Consider the following 21,588-nt stretch of genomic DNA (forward strand, 5'->3'; position numbering starts at 1 on the left):
ATGACAATGAATACAATTGTCATGATAACCATAGAAAATTAAACTTATTTTGATGTAAGAAAGCGCTGGGTTTCTACAAACATGTACAGACAGTACTTGCACTTCTAAACCAATGTTTTACTATCAATTTCTCACAGCTTCCATATTATCTTTATTTATTTATTTATTTATTTTTTACAATTTGAAGTCCTACATTAGTGTATCACTGGAGTTTTGTATACAATCTATTCTAATATAAAATTTAGCATAGCTGTGTGATGCTAACAATGCACTCACATTTCACCAGCTTCATCATGGTAAGTCAGCATATTTCTAAAAATAACTGCAGCCTTGTCAGATCGACTGTGTGTATTTTATGATGTGTAGCAAAGCCTGTTTAATATTAGGCTCATCTAAATAGAGCAGTTATTCCCAAACCATTGCACGTGTACTACTAGTTGTACGAGGGCTCCATCTAGTGGTACGCCAAAGAATCACCTAATTAAATATTCAAACATAATGGTACTGTTCGAACTGTGTGTTTTTTGAGGTGGTACCTGGTGAAAAAAGTTTGAGAACCGCGGTGGCAGAGGCAAGTCGGTAAGATTTTGTGAGGAAAGAGATTGTTCCTTCTCAATGTCATGAAAACACAGAACTTCCAAAACCGCCTTTGTTCTCTCAAAAGTTTAGCAAACAAGCGTGAGAGATGTTGGATATTTTTCTCAGGTTTAGTGCTCATAAACAGGTCCTAAAGCAGTAGTGTCCAAAGTGAAGCCCGGGGGGCAAATTTGGCCTGTCGCATCATTTGGTTTGACCCCGCCAAAGGGTGGTTTCCCTAATGTAATATATATTCATACTGACCTTTTAAGCTCACTAGGTGTGTCTTGATCTGATATTTATATTGGATATCATTCTGATATCAGCAACAACAACAAAAGTATCTGTTTACATCTCAACTTTCCAATCAGCTCCAATACAAGCAATCCTGCAGCACATTTACTTCTGACAGCTAGTTCACATCTTAATGTAGTCCAAATAGCACACAAACTTGGTCTTTTCTTTTTACAAAATATAAACAGGGTAGGCTATACTGTAGGCTACTATGATCTAGCAGCTTCTCAATAGCTAAGCACACAAGCTAGGCATACGTAATAAGTGTCCTTAATTGAAAATATTGCAGTCTAAAACAGCAATATGAACAAGTATTGAATATTATTTACACATACAAACTCTCCAAGGCAGACGCCTATTACCCACTAACAAACGTGTCCGCATCATTCAACTTGCCGCGTCCTCAGTTTATTTATTGTGACCACAAGGTGTCGCCAAAAACAATTACCGCTCCACTTCAACTTAAAGACAGCCGTGAGTTAATTCCAGAAGGTTAAAATAGGTAAGAGAGTAGTGTTTATCATACCTACAGTACCGTTGTTTTTAGTTTGAGAAATTTCCCTTGATCAAGCATTTTCTAGATATTAGAAGTTTGTATGAGTCCTGCTAGTAGCGTATCGGATCAATAGCGGTATCAGCCGATAATTAAGGTTTCAATATCCGTTAACGTTTTGGAAGTGAAAAAAGTTGGAAACCCTTAAAGCTCACACTATCAATATGTCTGCGAGGCTATCTAGATGTCATCTATCATTATTACTGGCACTGACGATAGACACTTTGTTTCACCTTGAGGCTACTTGTGTTTCTTATAGTTGCTGTGTTTGGCCCGTGGCCCGTTGACACATTTTTATTTGGGTCCTCAGAGGCAAATGTTTGCGCACCTCTGCTCTCAAGGCACAAAACTAACATTAAAAAGTTAAATTTGCCTATTAAGTACAATTTAAAGGCCTACTGAAACCCACTACTACCGACCACGCAGTCTGATAGTTGATATATCAATGATGAAATCTTAACATTATAACACATGCCAATACGGCCGGGTTAACTTATAAAGTGACATTTTAAATTTGCCGCTAAACTTCCGGTTCGAAACGCCTCTGAGGATGACGTATGCGTGTGACGTAGCCCGGCGAACACGGGTATGCCTTCCACATTGAAGCCAATACGAAAAAGCTCTGTTTTCATTTCATAATTCCACAGTATTCTGGACATCTGTGTTCGTGAATCTGTTGCAATCATGTTCATTGCATTATGGAGAAGGAAGCTGAGCAAGCAAAGAAGAAAGTTGTCGGTGCGAAATGGACGTATTTTTCGAACGTAGTCAGCCACAACAGTACACAGCCGGCGCTTCTTTGTTTACATTCCCGAAAGATGCAGTCAAGATGGAAGAACTCGGATAACAGAGACTCTAACCAGGAGGACTTTTGACTTCGATACACAGACGCCTGTAGAGAACTGGGACAACACAGACTCTTACCAGGATTACTTTGATTTGGATGACAAAGACGCAGACGTGCTACTGTGAGTATGCAGCTTTGGCTTCTAAACATTTGATCGCTTGACCGTATGTGCGCAACTTTTTTTTGCGTATGTACGTAACTTTTTTAAAATATATAAGCTTTATGAACCTTGGGTTAGGTGAACCGTCTTTTGGGCTGAGTGATTGTGTGTGTTGATCAGGTGTTTGAATTGTATTGGCGTGTTCTATGGAGCTAGGAGCTAGCATAGGAGCTAGCATAACAAACACGCAGGTGTTTTTATGCAGGATTAATTTGTGGCATATTAAATATAAGCCTGGTTGTGTTGTGGCTAATAGAGTATATATATGACTTGTGTTTATTTACTGTTGTAGTCATTCCCAGCTGAATATCAGGTACCGTGAGTATGCAGCCTTGGCTGCTAAACATTTGATAGCTTGACCGTATGTGCGCGTCACGTACGTAACTTTTTAAAAATATATAAGCTTTATGAACCTTGGGTTAGGTGAACGGTCTTTTGGGCTGAGTGATTGTGTGTGTTGATCAGGTGTTTGAATTGTATTGGCGTGTTCTATGGAGCTACGAGCTAGCAGAGGAGCTAGGAGCTAGCGTAACAAACACGCAGGTGTTTTTATGCAGGATTAATTTGTGGCATATTAAATATAAGCCTGGTTGTGTTGTGGCTAATAGAGTATATATATGTCTTGTGTTTATTTACTGTTGTAGTCATTCCCAGCTGAATATCAGGTCACCCCCGGCTCTCACAGCATCTTCCCTATCTGAATAGCTTCAACTCCCCACTAGTCCTTCACTTGCACTTTACTTATCCACAAATCTTTCATCCTCGCTCAAATTAATGGGGAAATTGTCGCTTTCTCGGTCCGAATCTCTCTCACTTCATGCGGCCATCACTGTAAACAATAGGGAACTTTGCGTATATGTTCAACTGACTACGTCACGCTACTTCCGGTAGGGGCAAGCCTTTTTTTTTATCAGATACCAAAAGTTGCAATCTTTATCGTCGTTGTTCTATACTAAATCCTTTCAGCAAAAATATGGCAATATCGCGAAATGATCAAGTATGACACATAGAATAGATCTGCTATCCCCGTTTAAATTAAAAAAAATCATTTCAGTAGGCCTTTAAACAGTACATTAAACCCTTTTTAACGCAGCAGTACTTATAAAAGACCGCTAGATGACAGTATTGCTCTGCAAACTCCACAGTCGTGTAATAACAAGAGTATGGCCAACTCGGTTGCAGGTTATCGCCTCAATGACTGGTTAAGACACGCGACTACAGAGCGCCATGACTGCTACTAACTTTAATTGAATTTGTGGCTCTTTCTAATTTTTTCGCTGCTCCACCCGCAGGAAATGTGGCAAGCTTTAACACTGCGGAAAGAAGACAAGTATGGGAAGTGAAGGTTCGCCATCAATACTAGAGAGCCACCGATTTCAGCGTCTTGTGCGAGGTAAACGCACGACACAATGTCTGCATTTTTTGTTCAGGAGAGAACACACAGAAGCTAATACAAATAATGACATTAGAATACATTACATTTAAGAGATGGTTTGACAAAAACAGACTATCTCTGAATCTCAGTAAAACTAAAATAATGTAATTCGATAGCAGAAGAGAAAGTCAAACACAAATACAGACTGAGTAGACGTAGAAAGAGTAAAAGAAACCAAATTTTGGGTGTAATAACCGGATTATAAAATTAACAAAAAATCTCATAAAAATTATAACACAAAGTGACAAGAAATATTTAAAGATTGAACAAAGCAAAATGTTCTGGACCAAAAATCTCTCCATATTCTCTACTGCTTGCCAGTGTTACCATATCTGAGTTATTGTGCAGTTAAATGGGGAAATAAGTACAAAAGTACACTTATTCACTTAGCATGTTACAAAAAGAAATATCAGTTATAATAATACAAAATAAGTGATACATATAGTGACTAAATTACATTGGGGGCCGCCACCACAGTTGACCTACTTCACACAAAAGTCACAATTTGTGTGCAATTGTGAAGATTTGGGAAAAATGATGGTAGTAAGTTTGTTTTTTAATCGTTCTGTGTATTTGTTCTGCTGTCGGATGCGTGTTAGAGTGCCTGCTGGTCACAAAACACTGCAGGAATGTAGCAGTAAGTGCGGCAAATACGGCCGCAAAATTCTACTTCGACGAAATGAAAGCATGTTTAATTGTGAGCTGGAGTATGGTTAGAATTATATATAGACACATTTAGGTTAATTTTATCAAAAAAACTAACGTCAAAACGACAGCAAGTGCAGAGCCGCACACGTCCTTGGTAGCAGTCATGGCGCCTGTTGTTTAGTTGGCTATACTCTCTTAATACGCGACACCTTCCTGTTACCTCAAAGGGTGAGTCGTTTGCTTACCTTTAGTTTCATTTGGTTATGGGTTTTTTTGTTCAACACTTTTTTTGGTTATGGGTTTTTTTGTTCAACACTTTTAGCATGTGAACGTGTTTGTAATAAAACTTTGCCTTAGGAATAATTATGGTTTTATGATGACCTAAACATGATGATTTTCTGTGATGGCGAAATGGAAGTCAACTTTGGAGGTTCCACTGTGGAAGACTCATAAGGCGATGATTCACTCACTGTAAATAATCAAACACATAAATATCAGCGTCATTCACACAAATGTATGATACATGAGCACACACACTGTATGAACACACCACTTGGAGGCGTGGCCAATGTCAGTCTTCCTGTCTGCCCAGTGAAACACTACAATATAGTGCTGTACAGTGTGCGGCAGGATGTTGTAACCACACACTCAGCAGCATGAGAGCTTTTTTTTCCCTGTTACTTTACTTAAATGTGCACCAACAGTGGCTGGCTCTCGCTATCGGGGGGCTCACCCTCTGGGGCGGGCAGCTGGTACACCACGCAGAGAGAGGAATAGACACAGCCCACGAATGACATCAGGCTGGAAAAGTACATCACTCCCTGGGCACCGCCGACCAACGAGGTCAGGGGTCCCATGGCCACCGAGACCAGGATCTGAGCCAGGAAGTACTGGCAGCTGAGCAGGGAGATGTCCACCCCCATTCCTCGCCTGGTCCCTTCCTCAGAGGAGCCGCAAAACTGACAAGGCAAGAGGGTTTTGTTTATTTATGGTGTGTCACAAACTGGCAAGTAACTGAACATTAATACCACTGTTATAAAACAATGACATCATCTGGCCCGGAAATGACATAATTCCGACCCCTGAGTATAGAGCAGGGGTGGGCAATTAATTTTTACCGGGGGCCGCATGAGCTACCCGAGCACTGCTGGAGGGCCACATCGACAATATTTCAATTAAATTTTGCTCAATAATATTTTTGATATATACCGTAAGATAAATAATAATAATAATAATAATTATTAATAATAATAGTAATACTTCAACATAGTGTGTGTAACAGCATTCCATGACTAATATAAATAAATTAACATTAATAATAAATGACAGTAAAATAAGCACACGTATGACTGAGGAGTCATAGTGTAACTTTGTGTGGTGTTTGAGTTGTCCGACTTTTTGTGTGGCCTTAAACGCACCAGTGGTTTAGTGGTATGCGTGTTGGTGACAGATGACAAGTTGGTTTTGGCCTGGTTTGTACGGCAGAAAATGACTATTTTTTTCGAGATAGAAGTGTTTTACTCATGTTTTTGGTGTGGTTATGTCCGAATATAAACAGTTTTGCTCAATAAAGTGATCGATATAATTCCTGTCCTCGAAGCATCTCGATAGACGTTACAATAATTGAACGGTGTTCAATTGAACGGTGTTGACGAACACCATTAGGGCCGCTTGTTGTCCTGTCACTCAAAGTTGCATTGCATAATTACATAGAATAAATATGTTTATTTTGTTTAGAATTCAGATGGGATTTGATTTGGTGCGCGGCATATATTTGCTGCGCGCAGCAGACACTTGAGCAGTGCGCATTTGCGCAGGCACGCACCTTAGAGGGGACGTTGCTTGGCAGTCCATGTCTTGTTGAAAACACGCCATTCCTCATCAACTTTTGTCTTTTTAGCGTCTCGGGTGTAAACCGTGCATCACTTGTCGCTGCATGTGCACCTTCACTCGCAGGTTACACACGGACACACGCCCATAAATAATACTTTTCAAAATAAAAGCAGCACAGTTGTATTGCGCGCACGACATAGATGTTTTTTCAACTTTATTTTGTAATTTGTGATTGCAGCTGTTCACATTCACACACAATCACGCACACGCATACGTCCACACGGAAGTAATACAAATAACGATTTTCAAAACAAAAGCAGCACCGTTGTATTGCACACTCGACATAGATACTTTTTTAAATGTATTTTGTCATTTATAATTGGCCTCACGCGGGCCGGACAGGGACGCACAAAGGGCCGGATGCGGCCCGCGGGCCGCAGAATGCCCAGGTCTGGTATAGAGGAACTTAAACCACTGTAAACACATTAGCAAATCATTACATTGATATTTTAAGCCCTGTCTACATTAAAAGGCCTACTGAAATGATTTTTTTTTATTTAAACGGGAATAGCAAATCCATTCTATGTGTCATACTTGATCATTTCGCGATATTGCCATATTTTTGCTGAAAGGATTTAGTAGAGAAAATCGACGATAAAGTTTGCAACTTTTGCTCGCTGATAAAAAAAAGCCTTGCCTGTACCGGAAGTAGCGTGACGTCACAGGAGCTAGTATTCCTCACAATTCCCCATTGTTTACAATGGAGCGAGAGAGATTCGGAGCGACAAAGCGACGATTACCCCATTAATTTGAGCGAGGATGAAAGATTCGTGGATGAGGAACGTTAGAGTGGATGACTAGAGAGGCAGTGAAGGACGTATCTTTTTTCGCTCTGACCGTAACTTAGGTACAAGCTGGCTCATTGGATTCCACACTCTCTCCTTTTTCTATTGTGGATCACGGATTTGTATTTTAAACCACCTCGGATACTATATCCTCTTGAAAATGAGAGTCGAGCACGCAAAATGGACATTCACAGTGACTTTTATCTCCACGACAATACATCGGTGACACACTTAGCTACTGAGCTAACGTGATAGCATCGTTCTCAAATGCAGATAGAAACAAAATACATAAATCCCTGACTGGAAGGATAGACAGAAGATCAACAATACTATTAAACCATGGACATGTAAATACACGGTTAATAATTCTCAGCCTGGCTGAGAATTACACCTGGCAAAGCTTAACAATGCTTTTGCTAACGACGCTGAAGCTAACTTAGCAACTTAGCAACCGGACCTCACAGAGCTATGATAAAAACATTAGCGCTCCACCTACGCCAGCCAGCCCTCATCTGCTCATCAACACCCGTGCTCACCTGTGTTCCAGCGATCGACGATTATGAAATGAAAACAGCTTTTTGTATAGGATTCTACGGACTCCGAATACTTCCCTTGCCCTCGTGACGTCACACGCATACGTCAGCATAATAAAACGTTTTTAACCGGAAGTGTGGCGGGAAATTTAAAATTGTACTTTATAAGTTAACCCGGCCGTATTGGCATGTGTTGCAATGTTAAGATTTCATCATTGATATATAAACTATCAGACTGCATGCTCGGTAGTAGTGGGTTTCAGTAGGCCTTTAAGCCGGATAACTCCTTAAACAAATAATTATTTAGCCTAAGCATCGTGTCAGCCACACTAAACCATCGTTTAATGTTCCCCTCCTTGGATAATTTTTTACACGGGTAATTGCGCCGTGTATTTCTTGAATCTCCGGCTCTTAGCTTTGTATGGACTCATCGATCGTTTACAAACTGAGTTTAGAGAGGAAGTGATGCCAGAAAGACCGTGCCCCACACAGGAAGTGACGTCAGAACGCACCACTGCCAGCTTCATAACAAAAAGTATCGTAACTCTGAGGTAACCACTGAAAAGATGGAGGCGAGTCATCCAGACATGCCCGTGTTTCTCCTTCTACATGTACAGACGCTTGTGGAAATCACACATGAATACCTTGAGAGAGGGAAACGCGATTGCAGCTATTTGGGATACAACACATCTCAGACATCAACCTAGCAGTTGAGCGACGGTTTTGGATAAGGCCTGGAAGAACGGCAGCCTGGTGGGATATGTTTGTCAACGAGTGTGTTGTGTCAGAGGAACGGCAAGAGAACTTTCGAATGTCCAGGTTATCCGGGGAGACAACGAGAATGCGGGCTCCCGTGGAATGGGGAGTACTACGGAAAACAGCCTGCTTTGCCAGTCCAAATGCATTCGCTATCAATTATTGTCCGCGATGTATGTCGAGCGATTACTCAACGTCTAGTTTTGTACTCCATAACTATTGTGAAGTCATGAAGTGGTTGCGGCCGTCAAGTATGACCGCCAATTTCAGCCTACAAGCAGTGTCCTGACCAGATATCTCGATTCCTAGATTGATTGTTGTAAAATGTTATTCATCACATTGTTTACTTCCACACGTCCATTAAAGATATGATTCATGTATGATGGCTCAGGTGTGATTCACTACAACGGCTGCTGATGGTGAGGCAGGCAAGGTTTACTGTTAAAAGAAATGTTGCAATAGTCTACATTGAAACACAGGGTAAGGATACACTTCCAGGTCAGAGGTGACTAAGACGCGTGTATTTTTTTCCGCGCATGTGTACTGGGTTGCGTTGCGCCAGCGGACGGAGGGACAAGGGGGTCTTAAACGGTTCAATCCATATTCAGTTGAATATACTACAAAGACAACATATTTGATGTTCAAACTGATAAACTTTTTTTTTTTGCAAATAATCATTAACTTTAGAATTTGATGCCAGCAACACGTGACAAAGAAGTTGGGAAAGGTGTCAATAAATACTGATAAAGTTGAGGAATGCTCATCAAACACTTATTTGGAACATCCCACGGGTGAACAGGCAAATTGGGAACAGGTGGGTGCCATGATTGGGTATAAAAGTAGATTCCATGAAATGCTCAGTCATTCACAAACAAGGATGGGGCGAGGGTCACCACTTTGTCAACAAATGCGTGAGCAAATTGTTGAACAGTTTAAGAAAAACCTTTCTCAACCAGCTATTGCAAGGAATTTAGAGATTTCACCATCTACGTACGGTCCGTAATATCATCAAAGGGTTCAGAGAATCTGGAGAAATCACTGCACGTAAGCAGCTAAGCCCGTGACCTTCGATCCCTCAGGCTGTACTGCATCAACAAGCGACGTCATTGTGTAAAGGATATCACCACATGGGCTCAGGAACACTTCAGAAACCCACTGTCAGTAACTACAGTTGGTCGCTACATCTGTAAAAATGCAAGTTAAAACTCTCCTATGCAAGGCGAAAACCATTTATCAACAACACCCAGAAACGCCGTTTATATTTACATCTAACACAATTTACCAACTCATACGGAAACGGGGTTTGTATATATATATATATATATATATATATATATATATATATATATATATATATATATATATATATATATATATATATATATATATATATATGACAAGTCGCATTAGTGAATCGGTTCTTATTATGTACCGTATTTTTCGGACTATAAGTCGCAGTTTTTTTCATAGTTTGGCCGGGGGTGCGACTTATACTCAGGAGCGACTTATGTGTGAAATTATTAACACATTACCGTAAAATATCAAATAATATTATTTAGTTCATTCACGTAAGAGACTAGACGTATAAGATTTCATGGGATTTAGCGATTAGGAGTGACAGATTGTTTGGTAAACGTATAGCATGTTCTATATGTTATAGTTATTTGAATGACTCTTACCATAATATGTTACGTTAACATACCAGGCACGTTCTCAGTTGGTTATTTATGCCTCATATAACGTACACTTATTCAGCCTGTTGTTCACTATTCTTTTTTTATTTTAAATTGCCTTTCAAATGTCTATTCTTGGTGTTGGGTTTTATCAAATACATTTCCCCAAAAAATGCGACTTATACTCCAGCGCGACTTATATATGTTTTTTTCCTTCTTTATTATGCATTTTCGGCCGGAGCGACTTATACTCCGAAAAATACGGTACTGAATAATAAATGGGTATTTAAAATTGTTTTTTACGGAAATAATTTGCTTGCTTATTGAAAATCGTTAACCTAATTTCCCAAATTACATGTTAGGAATGATGTTATTAAATCTATAAAAATTGTTTATTAAAATAATGTATTAATCAAAAGCATGTATCTTACATTATCGACCAATACGGTAGGCTTACAAAATCAAACTATCAGCTATTAAAATGGCATTTTAATACTGAAAGTAGTGCAACTGGACTCCTACTTACAACTCATTCCTACCATCTAGTGGCCAATAGAATTAATGCAGATTGAAGACATTTCCGAAACGAGGCTTACCCACAACAGATATGAAATGACTCAAACTGAGTGTCAGCTTGATGATAAAAACAATAGCATCTGTACGTAATACCACACAAAAATGGAACACGCATGTTCATTATAAACCGTAGACTGACCTGTGGGCTCTGGTAGTATTCACACAGCAGAGAATAAGGCAGCGTGCATAGCGAGGAGAAGAGCACCCCATAGGTGACACACAGAGACAGTACCACGTAGAGGTTGGTGGACAGGGTGGCCAGACCTGTACCCAAGCCGAACGCTAGGTAGGCAAAAAAATACAATGTGCGAAGAGAGAAACGCTCCTCCAGTTTCTCCAATATGGCTGAAAGAAATGCAAATGGAGTAGTTATAACAGAACGGACCATGAATAGGAGGGGAAGGGTGTCCACTTACCTGAGTAGAAAGCAGCACTGAATGCATAGATGCACATACCCCAGCAGCCCATGCTGACCCCAGCATTGTAACGCTGATAGGCCTCAGAGTCGTGGGGAGCTTTGGGGTCTCCTTCAAAAACTACCTCCCCCATAAAGTCGGTGTAGAAGAGCAGCATGCCTTCAAAGGAAAGCCACCCTAAAACACACATTGGCAACACACATAACAACACGGATAAGAAACATAACAGTTCTACAATATGACTAAGTCAGTGGAACCTTAGAACTCGCATTTCTGCTTTACCTTTGATTTGTTCCATTTCCATAACTACTCAACATCATGAATTAGAATTTAGCCAGTAATGTGCTGGTTATGGACAACCATAATGTATCTCACATTGACCATTCTAAATTTGTTACATAACTTTGCATTATAAAGACTGAGACCATTTCTGGCTCATGTTGACACCTAGCACATTGCTACTAACTCACCAAGTTTGAACGTAATCTTAAGAAAACTGGCCTGTGTTACGCGTGCAAACAAATATCGGACACATTTTAACCGCCAAACTTTTGCAATCATAAAAATGTTTCTGTTGTTGTCCTATTTTAAAGGCCTACTGAAATGATTTTTTTTTATTTAAACGGGGATAGCAGATCCGTTCTATGTGTCATACTTGATAATTTCGCGATATTGGCATATTTCTGCTGAAAGGATTTAGTAGAGAACATCGACGATAAAGTTGCAACTTTTGGTCGCTGATAAAAAAAAAGCCTTGCCTGTACCGGAAGTAGCGTGACGTCAAAGGTTGAAAGGCTCCTCACATTTCCCCATTGTTTTCAATGCAGCGAGAGCGATTCGGACCGAGAAAGCGACGATTACCCCATTAATTTGAGTGAGGATGAAAGATTCGTGGATGAGGAACGTTAGAGTGAAGGACTAGAGTGCAGTGCAGGACATATCTTTTTTCGCTCTGACCGTAACTTAGGTACAAGCTGGCTCATTGGATTCCACACTCTCTCCTTTTTCTATTGTGGATCACGGATTTTAAACCACCTCGGATACTATACCCTCTTGAAAATGAGAGTCAAGAACGCGAAATGGACATTCACAGTGACTTTTATCTCCACTACAATACATCGGCGAAGTTCTTTAGCTACGGAGCTAACGTGATAGCATCGTGCTTAACTGCATATAGAAACAAAAGAAATAAACCCCTGACTGGAAGGATAGACAGAAAATCAACAATACTATTAAACCATGGACATGTAAATACACGGTCAATGCTTTCCAGCTTGGCGAAGCTTAACAATGCTGTTGCTAACGACGCCATTGAAGCTAACTTAGCAACCGGACCTCACAGAGCTATGCTAAAAACATTAGCTATCCACCTACGCCAGCCAGCCCTCATCTGCTCATCAACACCAGTGCTCACCTGCGTTCCAGCGATCGACGGAAGGACGAAGGACTTCACCCGATCATCAGTGCGGTCGGCGGCGGCTAGCGCGTCTGCCATCCAAGTCAAAGTCCTCCTGGTTGTGCTGCTACAGCCAGCCGCTAATACACCGATCCCACCTACAACTTTCTTCTTTGCAGTCTTCATTGTTCATAAAACAAATTGCAAAAGATTCACCAACACAGATGTCCAGAATACTGTGGAATTTTGAGATGAAAACAGAGCTTTTTTGTATTGGATTCAATGTGTCCGAATACTTCCGTTTCAATGATTGACGTCACGCGCATACGTCATCATACATATACGTTTTCAACCGGAAGTTTAGCGGGAAATTTAAAATTGCACTTTATAAGTTAACCCGGCCGTATTGGCATGTGTTGCAATGTTAAGATTTCATCATTGATATATAAACTATCAGACTGCGTGGTCGGTAGTAGTGGCTTTCAGTAGGCCTTTAAGCAAGAAGAAAAACGTAAAAGTTAAAAACAAAACACATCAGAAACTTGGAATGTCCACAAATATCAACTTTTCTTTTGTTTTTTTTGCTTGGATGCATCAGGTTCTAGAGTTCTGTTCAAATATTTTCCTAAAAATGTTAAGATGATTTCTGAGCATCATTTTTGGCCCAAGTTAGGATCTAGTGCACACAAAATGTTAACGTGATCCAAAAAAGGTTTTTGTATATTTTAATATTGTAATACTGCACAGGTACTAGCCTTGGTAATTATGTAAGCGAGAAAGAAGGGGTTTGAGTCAAAAACAAGAAAACTTTAAACGAACCTCACGTCCACTTTTTGCAATATGTAACCTCTGTGATTAATTATGTCATTACAATGTTCTCTTTGGTTTATCATCTCTGATACTCTTGCCAAGGAGAATAAATATAAATTAAAAATGCGGCAAAAAATTTCTGAAAATTTTTATAAACGCATACCTACTTTGATCGATCGTTTTCTGATTTTACATATTTTATTTCAAATTTTACCTTGAGTTCCAAGGGTCCACCGTAAACTCAGACGTCTCCACAAAGAAAGATGTTTTGCTCACCCAAAAAATGGTTAGTGCATAAGCTGCGCAAGGAAGGAGGCATCCTGTAGATGGCTATAACCAAAAGTTTCATTGACATTTGGGATTCTCCCGTCTCCACATTCTCACTCAGATCGCTGTCATAGCGCACGCCGTTCAACAAAATGTTTGCCACCTTCACAGAAGCAAAAAAAAACATTATACAAGTTAGGAAGACTTCCGAAAATGTGGTAGAGGCTATAATGTGCACGTTGTCTGACCTGCTGTCTGAATGTCACCGTTCTTCTACGTCCGTTCTCCAGCCCAACTACATGCATCGCCGTTGGCTCTTCCATGAGTGCAAGACTTTGTGGTCGCTTCAGGATTCCACCACTGGAGCCCCGACGTTCTCCCGAATCAGGGTGCTGCCCCCCTGACGTGACTTGAGATGCTGGTTGAGACTGTAGTTCTCCCTTAGACTGCGGGGTGCTCTCTGTATGCAGATGATTGACCCCACCGGGCTGCCTCTCAGGTTGGCTCCCCTCTCTTTGGGTGGACCCCTCTAGGGGTGGGGAGTCCCCTGGAGGCAGGTGCACATAGTTGGGGCCAAGAATGTCCTGTGGTGTCCGTTGACCCGTGTAGCAGTCTATGAGAACACGGTCTATATATGAGGTCCCCAATGAGGAAGCAAATTCATTGATGCCAGTGAGCGAATTGTCCCGGCTTGTAAAGCTGCCATACTTTGGAGTAAGGGGGCTTAGGGGTGATATGGGGCTAGTGAGGCCTGCACAGAGGCGGGCGTTAGCACTGCAAGAATGAGCCATAGGGTCTGGGTAGCTTGAGTGGGACTTTGAGAAATGATAGCCGTAGAGACCTTCATCGTCCTCTTCATCCACTCCCTGCGCAGATCCCGGTGGGGCCGGGGGAGATGGAGGAAGAAGAAGGTTGGGGCTCTTGAGGTGGTTTTTGCTGGGGTTTTTGTTTGCCTGGCTCTTTGGTAGGGGTCGCTCGGGGATGCTGGTAAGAGTCATGGCTGTGGCGATCACCAGAGTGATACTCGTAAACACGTAGATGACACGCAGTTGACCTCCCATCGACCTTCCGAAGTGGGTTTGATCCCAGTTGATGCCACCCACGATGTACCCGAAGCCACCCCCTAATCCTGGATCACATGAGAAATAAACAGTTGTTGATCAATGCTGAATTAACTGTACCCAAGACGTGAAACGCCACACCCCAGATAAATTACAAAGTACTACATTGGAATATGCAATGTAATCCAGCCTAAGATGAACCTATGTGGTCTTCTTGGAGAACAGAACACATCCTTGGGAAATCAGTTTAAGATTTAGACCATTAAATATGAAAATAATATCTGATATTGCCCATTTGCTGAGGTTAGCTGCCTTTTGAACCAAATGGGAAAACGTTTGTCCGGGCCAAACTCTGGCCCCAAGGTTTTTATTTCCAAATCGGTATCACTGTGTAGTTTCCCTTTGTTATCAGGTTGTTTCAGGTGATTGGTGATATTGACTATGGGTCACTTATAAATAAGTAGCTAGTTCGAAACATTCAGATATTGGGACTAAATAGGACTTTGGTATTAGGGCCTTAAACGTAAGATGAACCTTAGTGGTTTTCGAAAAGAACAGAAGTCGTTACTCCTTATCCTACACCTGTGGTATATATAAAGTACAGTGAAAGCTGCAGAACATTAATTAAGGATAACTGCAGAGGTCAGCTGCCTTTGGATCCCATAGGGGCACGAGTCAATCCGGGCCAACCTATACCCCCAATGTAGTCAGTTCTGATTCTGTACCAGAGCTATTTGGTTGTTTCAGGCACTCAGTGAATTTTAAGCACAGTCCAAAAAACAGATATAGGCACTAATTCTCTTATCGAGCTACTGCTTTTTAAACAATTTCCCTTGGGGATCAATAAAGTTTGTCTAAGTCTACATCAGAAATAACTTTAGTGTTTTTTTTAAAGAACAAAAATTGTCCGAAGTTATCCCTAACAATACACTATATTACTGTTGTAGACCAATAAACTATGGTTGACCACAAGCTGTCTGTCCGTACACCTACCTGCAAGCAGTGCATGGATGTTTAACCCTCGGTCCTGGTCCTCTGGGCTGCACACATCCATCATATAGGCGTGACTCGGATTGTCTGCGGAGTCAGCGCTGAAGTCCATTAGAACCACACCGCACACCGTCAGAATTATGCCCCACTTGTGATTGGATGCGGTGTCAGCCAGCGCTCCCCCGATGTCCCGCCCGTTCAACACCAGAGTCAAACCAACCAATGCCCCTGGTCCAAAATGTAGATCATAGTCTAGTCACACATGTCAACAAACATGATTTCTAGGTGCTTTTGACGGATAATCCCACCCACACAAGGGATTAAAAATGAACAGACCACCTACTCCCTTGCTCTTGTAAAAAGTACTAAAGTGCTGGTGTCTTACCTATGGCCAACGCAAAAATAAACGGTCTTCTTCGTCCAAAGCGGGACGTGCAGCGGTCACTCCAAGCTCCGATAAGAGGCTGAACGAGGAATCCTTTAAGATAGACACAGGATATACGCATTATTATGCAAAATTTAATTTTTAATGATGTTCTAACAGTAATATACAGTGTCTCTCCAACCCGTTTATGAAAATATTAACTCCCTTATTTGTTTACTCCACTTCTGTGAGAAGATGGTTAGCTTTAAAGTTGTGGGTATTGACATGAAAGACCTTTCTTATGGATAAGATACCACCTCTGGCCCACCCCAAGCTATGGATGAGCCCCCATGTATAGTATATGGCGATCACTCCACGGAGGACAGCTTCGTAGAAAAAAAACAGGCTTTGCTTCAAAATTTAGAATAAAGCCTGGAGCTCTGCCGACCGTCAGCCAGCTACAGACATGGTTTAAAAGTAGGATTTTTATTTTTTTCAGCGAATATTTCAACCTTACATAATGTTGCTGTTAAAATGTGAGTGTTATGTTAGCATTGTAGCTAACATAGCTGTTAGTGTTGCTAATGTTTGTGTCCTCCTGTCCTACTCTTTAATGTTATGTTGTATGCAATAAATGAAACTGTGGACAAGTGCAGAGTTGCATAATTATAAAGTACACAATAGTGCTTCTAAACAATGGAATTAAACTGCAGTGTGAAGGTAGCCTTAAACTGTCTAAATTTTACAAACATCTACAGTTACCATAAAAAAAATCTGATAGAAGTTACATATCGGCAAAAAAAAATTGGAATTGCTCTGCACTGTGAACTCTTTTATAAAACATCGGAATTGTACTGTTCACATGAAAACAAACTGAATGACAGGCGGTGTGAACGTAGGCTTAAACGGTCTGAATTTAGAAAATATCGGAATTGTATTGTTAACATAAAATACATTTAATTGACATGCAGTGGGAACGTAGCTTTAAACCGTCTAAATTTGGAAAACATCGGAATTGTACTGTTCATGTTAAGAAAAATGGAATTGGTGTGTAGTTGAACGTAGTTTTAAACCATTTAAATTCAAGCCTTAAGTTAGATTTTGGACAACACACTTCCGACATATTGTGGAACTTCGGAGACCTATTTCGAATTGTTGCAAAATACTATTAGATGCAGCATTGGGCAAATTCCATCCATCCATCTTTTTTTCGCTTAACCGAGGTCGGACATGCAGTGCTGGGCATATTTACTTCGTAAAAAAGTAATTATAGTTATAGTTATTAGTTACTTTCCCCAAAAATAATTTAATTAGTAACAGAATGACTCCTTTATAAATGTAATTAGTCAGAAAAGTAATAATCGTGTTACTTTAAAAAAAAAAAAAAAAGTCTATTGGGGACCTTTAACACCGTTGACTCCCAGGTGATCCCTTACCCAGTATGGGGCTGATGAACCACACCAAACTGTAGAACTGGTCAGGCAGGCCCATTTGTAGAAGCACGGGTGTCACATAGGCCGTCTCCATCGCGTAACTGAACTCGATACCAAACAGGACGCAGCCGTTGAAGACTAACTCTTGAAAGGCGCGTCGAGGAGGCAGCTCGCTCAGGTCTAGCTGGTCCAGGGGACACGGGGTGTTGGGCGGCGGCGGCGGTGAAGGTCGGATCAGCTTCTGGCACTTGGGCTTCCTCTGGAAGTTGTTGGCACGGTGACTGAGGTGTCGGGTGGAGGACGTCGGGAAGCTGGCCGTCTTTGGGAGGGAAGTCCTCCACAGACCTCCCTGGGCTGAGGAGAATCTCACCCCGGGACTGGCCAGGAGGGGGTCGCTGGGGGTGCCCATGCCTGGCGATGACATCTCTCTCGCTCAAGTCTGCCGCATAAAACAAGAAGTGGGAGTCATTGCTGATATCAATGCTGATGATGATATGGAGGGCGTTGCTGATATCAATGCTGACGGTGGTGTGGGGGACATTGCTGATATCAATGCTGATGGTGGTGTGGGGGACATTGCTGATATCAATGGTGGTGTGGGGGACCGTGCTGATATCAATGCTGATGATGATATGGAGGACATTGCTGATATCAATACTGATGGTGGTGTGGGGGACATTGCTGATATCGATGGTGGTGTGGGGGACATTGCTGATATCAATGCTGATGATGATATGGAGGACATTGCTGATATCAATGCTGATGGTGGTGTGGGGGACATTGCTGATATCAATGCTGATGATGATATGGAGAACATTGCTGATATCAATGCTGATGGTGGTGTGGGGGACATTGCTGATATCAATGCTGATGATGATATGGAGGATATTGCTGATATCAATGCTGATGGTGGTGTGGGGGACATTGCTGATGTCAATGCTGATGGATGTGTGGGGGACATTGCTGATATCAATGCTGATGATGATATGGAGGACATTGCTGATATCAATGCTGATGGTGGTGTGTGGGACATTGTTGATATCAATGCTGATGGTGGTGTGGGGGACATTGCTGATATCAATGCTGATGATGATATGGAGGACATTGCTGATATCAATGCTGATGGTGGTGTGGGGGACATTGCTGATATCAATGCTGATGTTGGTGTGGGGGACATTGCTGATATCAATGCTGATGATGATATGGAGAACATTGCTGATATCAATGCTGATGGTGGTGTGGGGGACATTGCTGATATCAATGCTCATGATGATATGGAGGATATTGCTGATATCAATGCTGATGGTGGTGTGGGGGACATTGCTGATATCAATGCTGATGGTGGTGTGGGGGACATTGCTGATATCAATGCTGATGATGATATGGAGGACATTGCTGATATCAATGCTGATGGTGGTGTGGGGGACATTGCTGATATCAATGCTGATGTTGGTGTGGGGGACATTGCTGATATCAATGCTGATGATGATATGGAGGACATTGCTGATATCAATGCTGCTCACACCGGTGAATGAATGTGGAATGAATGATAGGTGGTGGTCGGAGGGGCCGTAGGCGCAAATTGGCAGCCACGCTTCCGTCAGTCTACCCCAGGGCAGCTGTGGCTACGAAAGTAGCTTACCACCACCAGGTGTGAATGAATGATGGGTTTTTAACATGTAAAGCGACTTTGGGTACTTAGAAAAGCGCTACATAAATCCCAGGTATTAATTAATTAATTAATGCTGATGGTGGTGTGGGGGACATTGTTGATATCAATGCTGATGGTGGTGTGGGGGACATTGCTGATATCAATGCTGATGATGATATGGAGGACATTGCTGATATCAATGCTGATGGTGGTGTGGGGGACATTGCTGATATCAATGCTGCTCAGTGGCCTTGTAGTTAGTGTCCGCCCTGAGATCGGTACGGTCGTGAGTTCAAACCCCGGCCGAATCATACCAAATACTATAAAAAATGGGACCCATTACCTCCCTGCTTGGCACTCAGCATCAAGGGTTGGAATTAGGGGTTAAATCGCCAAAAATGATTCCAAAGCGCGGCCACCGCTGCTGCTCACTGCTCCCCTCACCTCCCAGGGGGTGAACAAGGGGATGGGTCAAATGCAGAGGTTAATTTCACCACACCTAGTGTATGTGTGTGTGTGTGACAATCATTGGTACTTTAACTTTGATGGTGGTGTGGGGGATATTGCTGATATCAATGCTGATGGTGGTGTGGGGGACATTGCCGATATCAATGCTAATGGTGATGTGGGGGACATTGCCGATATCAATGCTGATGGTGATGTGGGAGACATTGCTGATATCATTGCTGATGGTGGTGTGGGGGACATTGCTGATATCACTGCTGATGGTGGTGTGGGGGACATTGCTGATATCAATGCTGATGATGATATGGAGGACATTGCTGATATCAATGCTGATGGTGGTGTGGGGGACATTGCTGATATCAATGCTGATGGTGGTGTGGGGGACATTGCTGATATCAATGCTGATGATGATATGGAGGACATTGCTGATATCAATGCTGATGGTGGTGTGGGGGACATTGCTGATATCAATGCTGATGATGATATGGAGAACATTGCTGATATCAATGCTGATGGTGGTGTGGGGGACATTGCTGATATCAATGCTGATGGTGGTGTGGGGGACATTGCTGATATCAATGCTGATGATGATATGGAGGACATTGCTGATATCAATGCTGATGGTGGTGTGGGGGACATTGCTGATATCAATGCTGATGATGATATGGAGAACATTGCTGATATGAATGCTGATGGTGGTGTGGGGGACATTGCTGATATCAATGCTGATGATGATATGGAGGATATTGCTGATATCAATGCTGATGGTGGTGTGGGGGACATTGCTGATATCAATGCTGATGATGATATGGAGGACATTGCTGATATCAATGCTGATGGTGGTGTGGGGGACATTGCTGATATCAATGCTGATGTTGTGTGGGGGACATTGCTGATATCAATGCTGATGATGATATGGAGGACATTGCTGATATCAATGCTGATGGTGGTGTGGGGGACATTGCTGATATCAATGCTGATGTTGGTGTGGGGGACATTGCTGATATCAATGCTGATGATGATATGGAGGACATTGCTGATATCAATGCTGCTCACACCGGTGAATGAATGTGGAATGAATGATAGGTGGTGGTCGGAGGGGCCGTAGGCGCAAATTGGCAGCCACGCTTCCGTCAGTCTACCCCAGGGCAGCTGTGGCTACGAAAGTAGCTTACCACCACCAGGTGTGAATGAATGATGGGTTTTTAACATGTAAAGCGACTTTGGGTACTTAGAAAAGCGCTACATAAATCCCAGGTATTAATTAATTAATTAATGCTGATGGTGGTGTGGGGGACATTGTTGATATCAATGCTGATGGTGGTGTGGGGGACATTGCCGATATCAATGCTGATGGTGGTGTGGGGCACATTGCTGATATCAATGCTGATGGTGGTGTGGGGGACATTGCCGATATCAATGCTGATGGTGGTGTGGGGGACATTGCTGATATCAATGCTGCTCAGTGGCCTTGTAGTTAGTGTCCGCCCTGAGATCGGTATGGTCGTGAGTTCAAACCCCGGCCGAATCATACCAAAGACTATAAAAAACGGGACCCATTACCTCCCTGCTTGGCACTCAGCATCAAGGGTTGGAATTAGGGGTTAAATCGCCAAAAATGATTCCAGAGCGCGGCCACCGCTGCTGCTCACTGCTCCCCTCACCTCCCAGGGGGTGAACAAGGGGATGGGTCAAATGCAGAGGTTAATTTCACCACACCTAGTGTATGTGTGTGTGTGTGTGACAATCATTGGTACTTTAACTTTGATGGTGGTGTGGGGGATATTGCTGATATCAATGCTGATGGTGGTGTGGGGGACATTGTCGATACCAATGCTGATGGTGATGTGGGAGACATTGCTGATATCATTGCTGATGGTGGTGTGGGGGACATTGCTGATATCACTGCTGATGGTGGTGTGGGGGACATTGCTGATATCACTGCTGATGGTGGTGTGGGGGACATTGCTGATATCACTGCTGATGGTGGTGTGGGGGATACCAGG

General features: G+C 42.2%; 1 protein-coding gene across 3 annotated transcripts in view; it reads right to left on the reverse strand.

The window, feature by feature from the left end:
- slc45a1 (solute carrier family 45 member 1) overlaps positions 1–21,588 on the reverse strand; it is a 49,376-nt gene that overhangs the window by 27,323 nt on the left and 465 nt on the right. The window contains exons 2-9 of one of the 3 annotated variants that reach the window (XM_062038012.1): positions 17,470–17,905; positions 16,055–16,147; positions 15,673–15,897; positions 13,867–14,747; positions 13,628–13,781; positions 11,146–11,322; positions 10,869–11,074; positions 5,247–5,472 (exon numbers count right to left, since the gene is read on the reverse strand). In XM_062038012.1, coding sequence (XP_061893996.1) covers positions 5,247–5,472; positions 10,869–11,074; positions 11,146–11,322; positions 13,628–13,781; positions 13,867–14,747; positions 15,673–15,897; positions 16,055–16,147; positions 17,470–17,890 — 2,383 coding nt within the window. In that variant the 5' untranslated portion in view covers positions 17,891–17,905. Of the gene's footprint in view, positions 1–5,199; positions 5,473–10,868; positions 11,075–11,145; positions 11,323–13,627; positions 13,782–13,866; positions 14,748–15,672; positions 15,898–16,054; positions 16,148–17,469; positions 17,906–21,588 lie in introns of those variants that run through there. The other 2 variants (XM_062038011.1, XM_062038013.1) reach the window with 2 other exon arrangements.

The sequence above is a fragment of the Entelurus aequoreus genome, linkage group LG26, assembly GCF_033978785.1.
Source record: "Entelurus aequoreus isolate RoL-2023_Sb linkage group LG26, RoL_Eaeq_v1.1, whole genome shotgun sequence".
NCBI lineage: Eukaryota > Metazoa > Chordata > Actinopteri > Syngnathiformes > Syngnathidae > Entelurus > Entelurus aequoreus.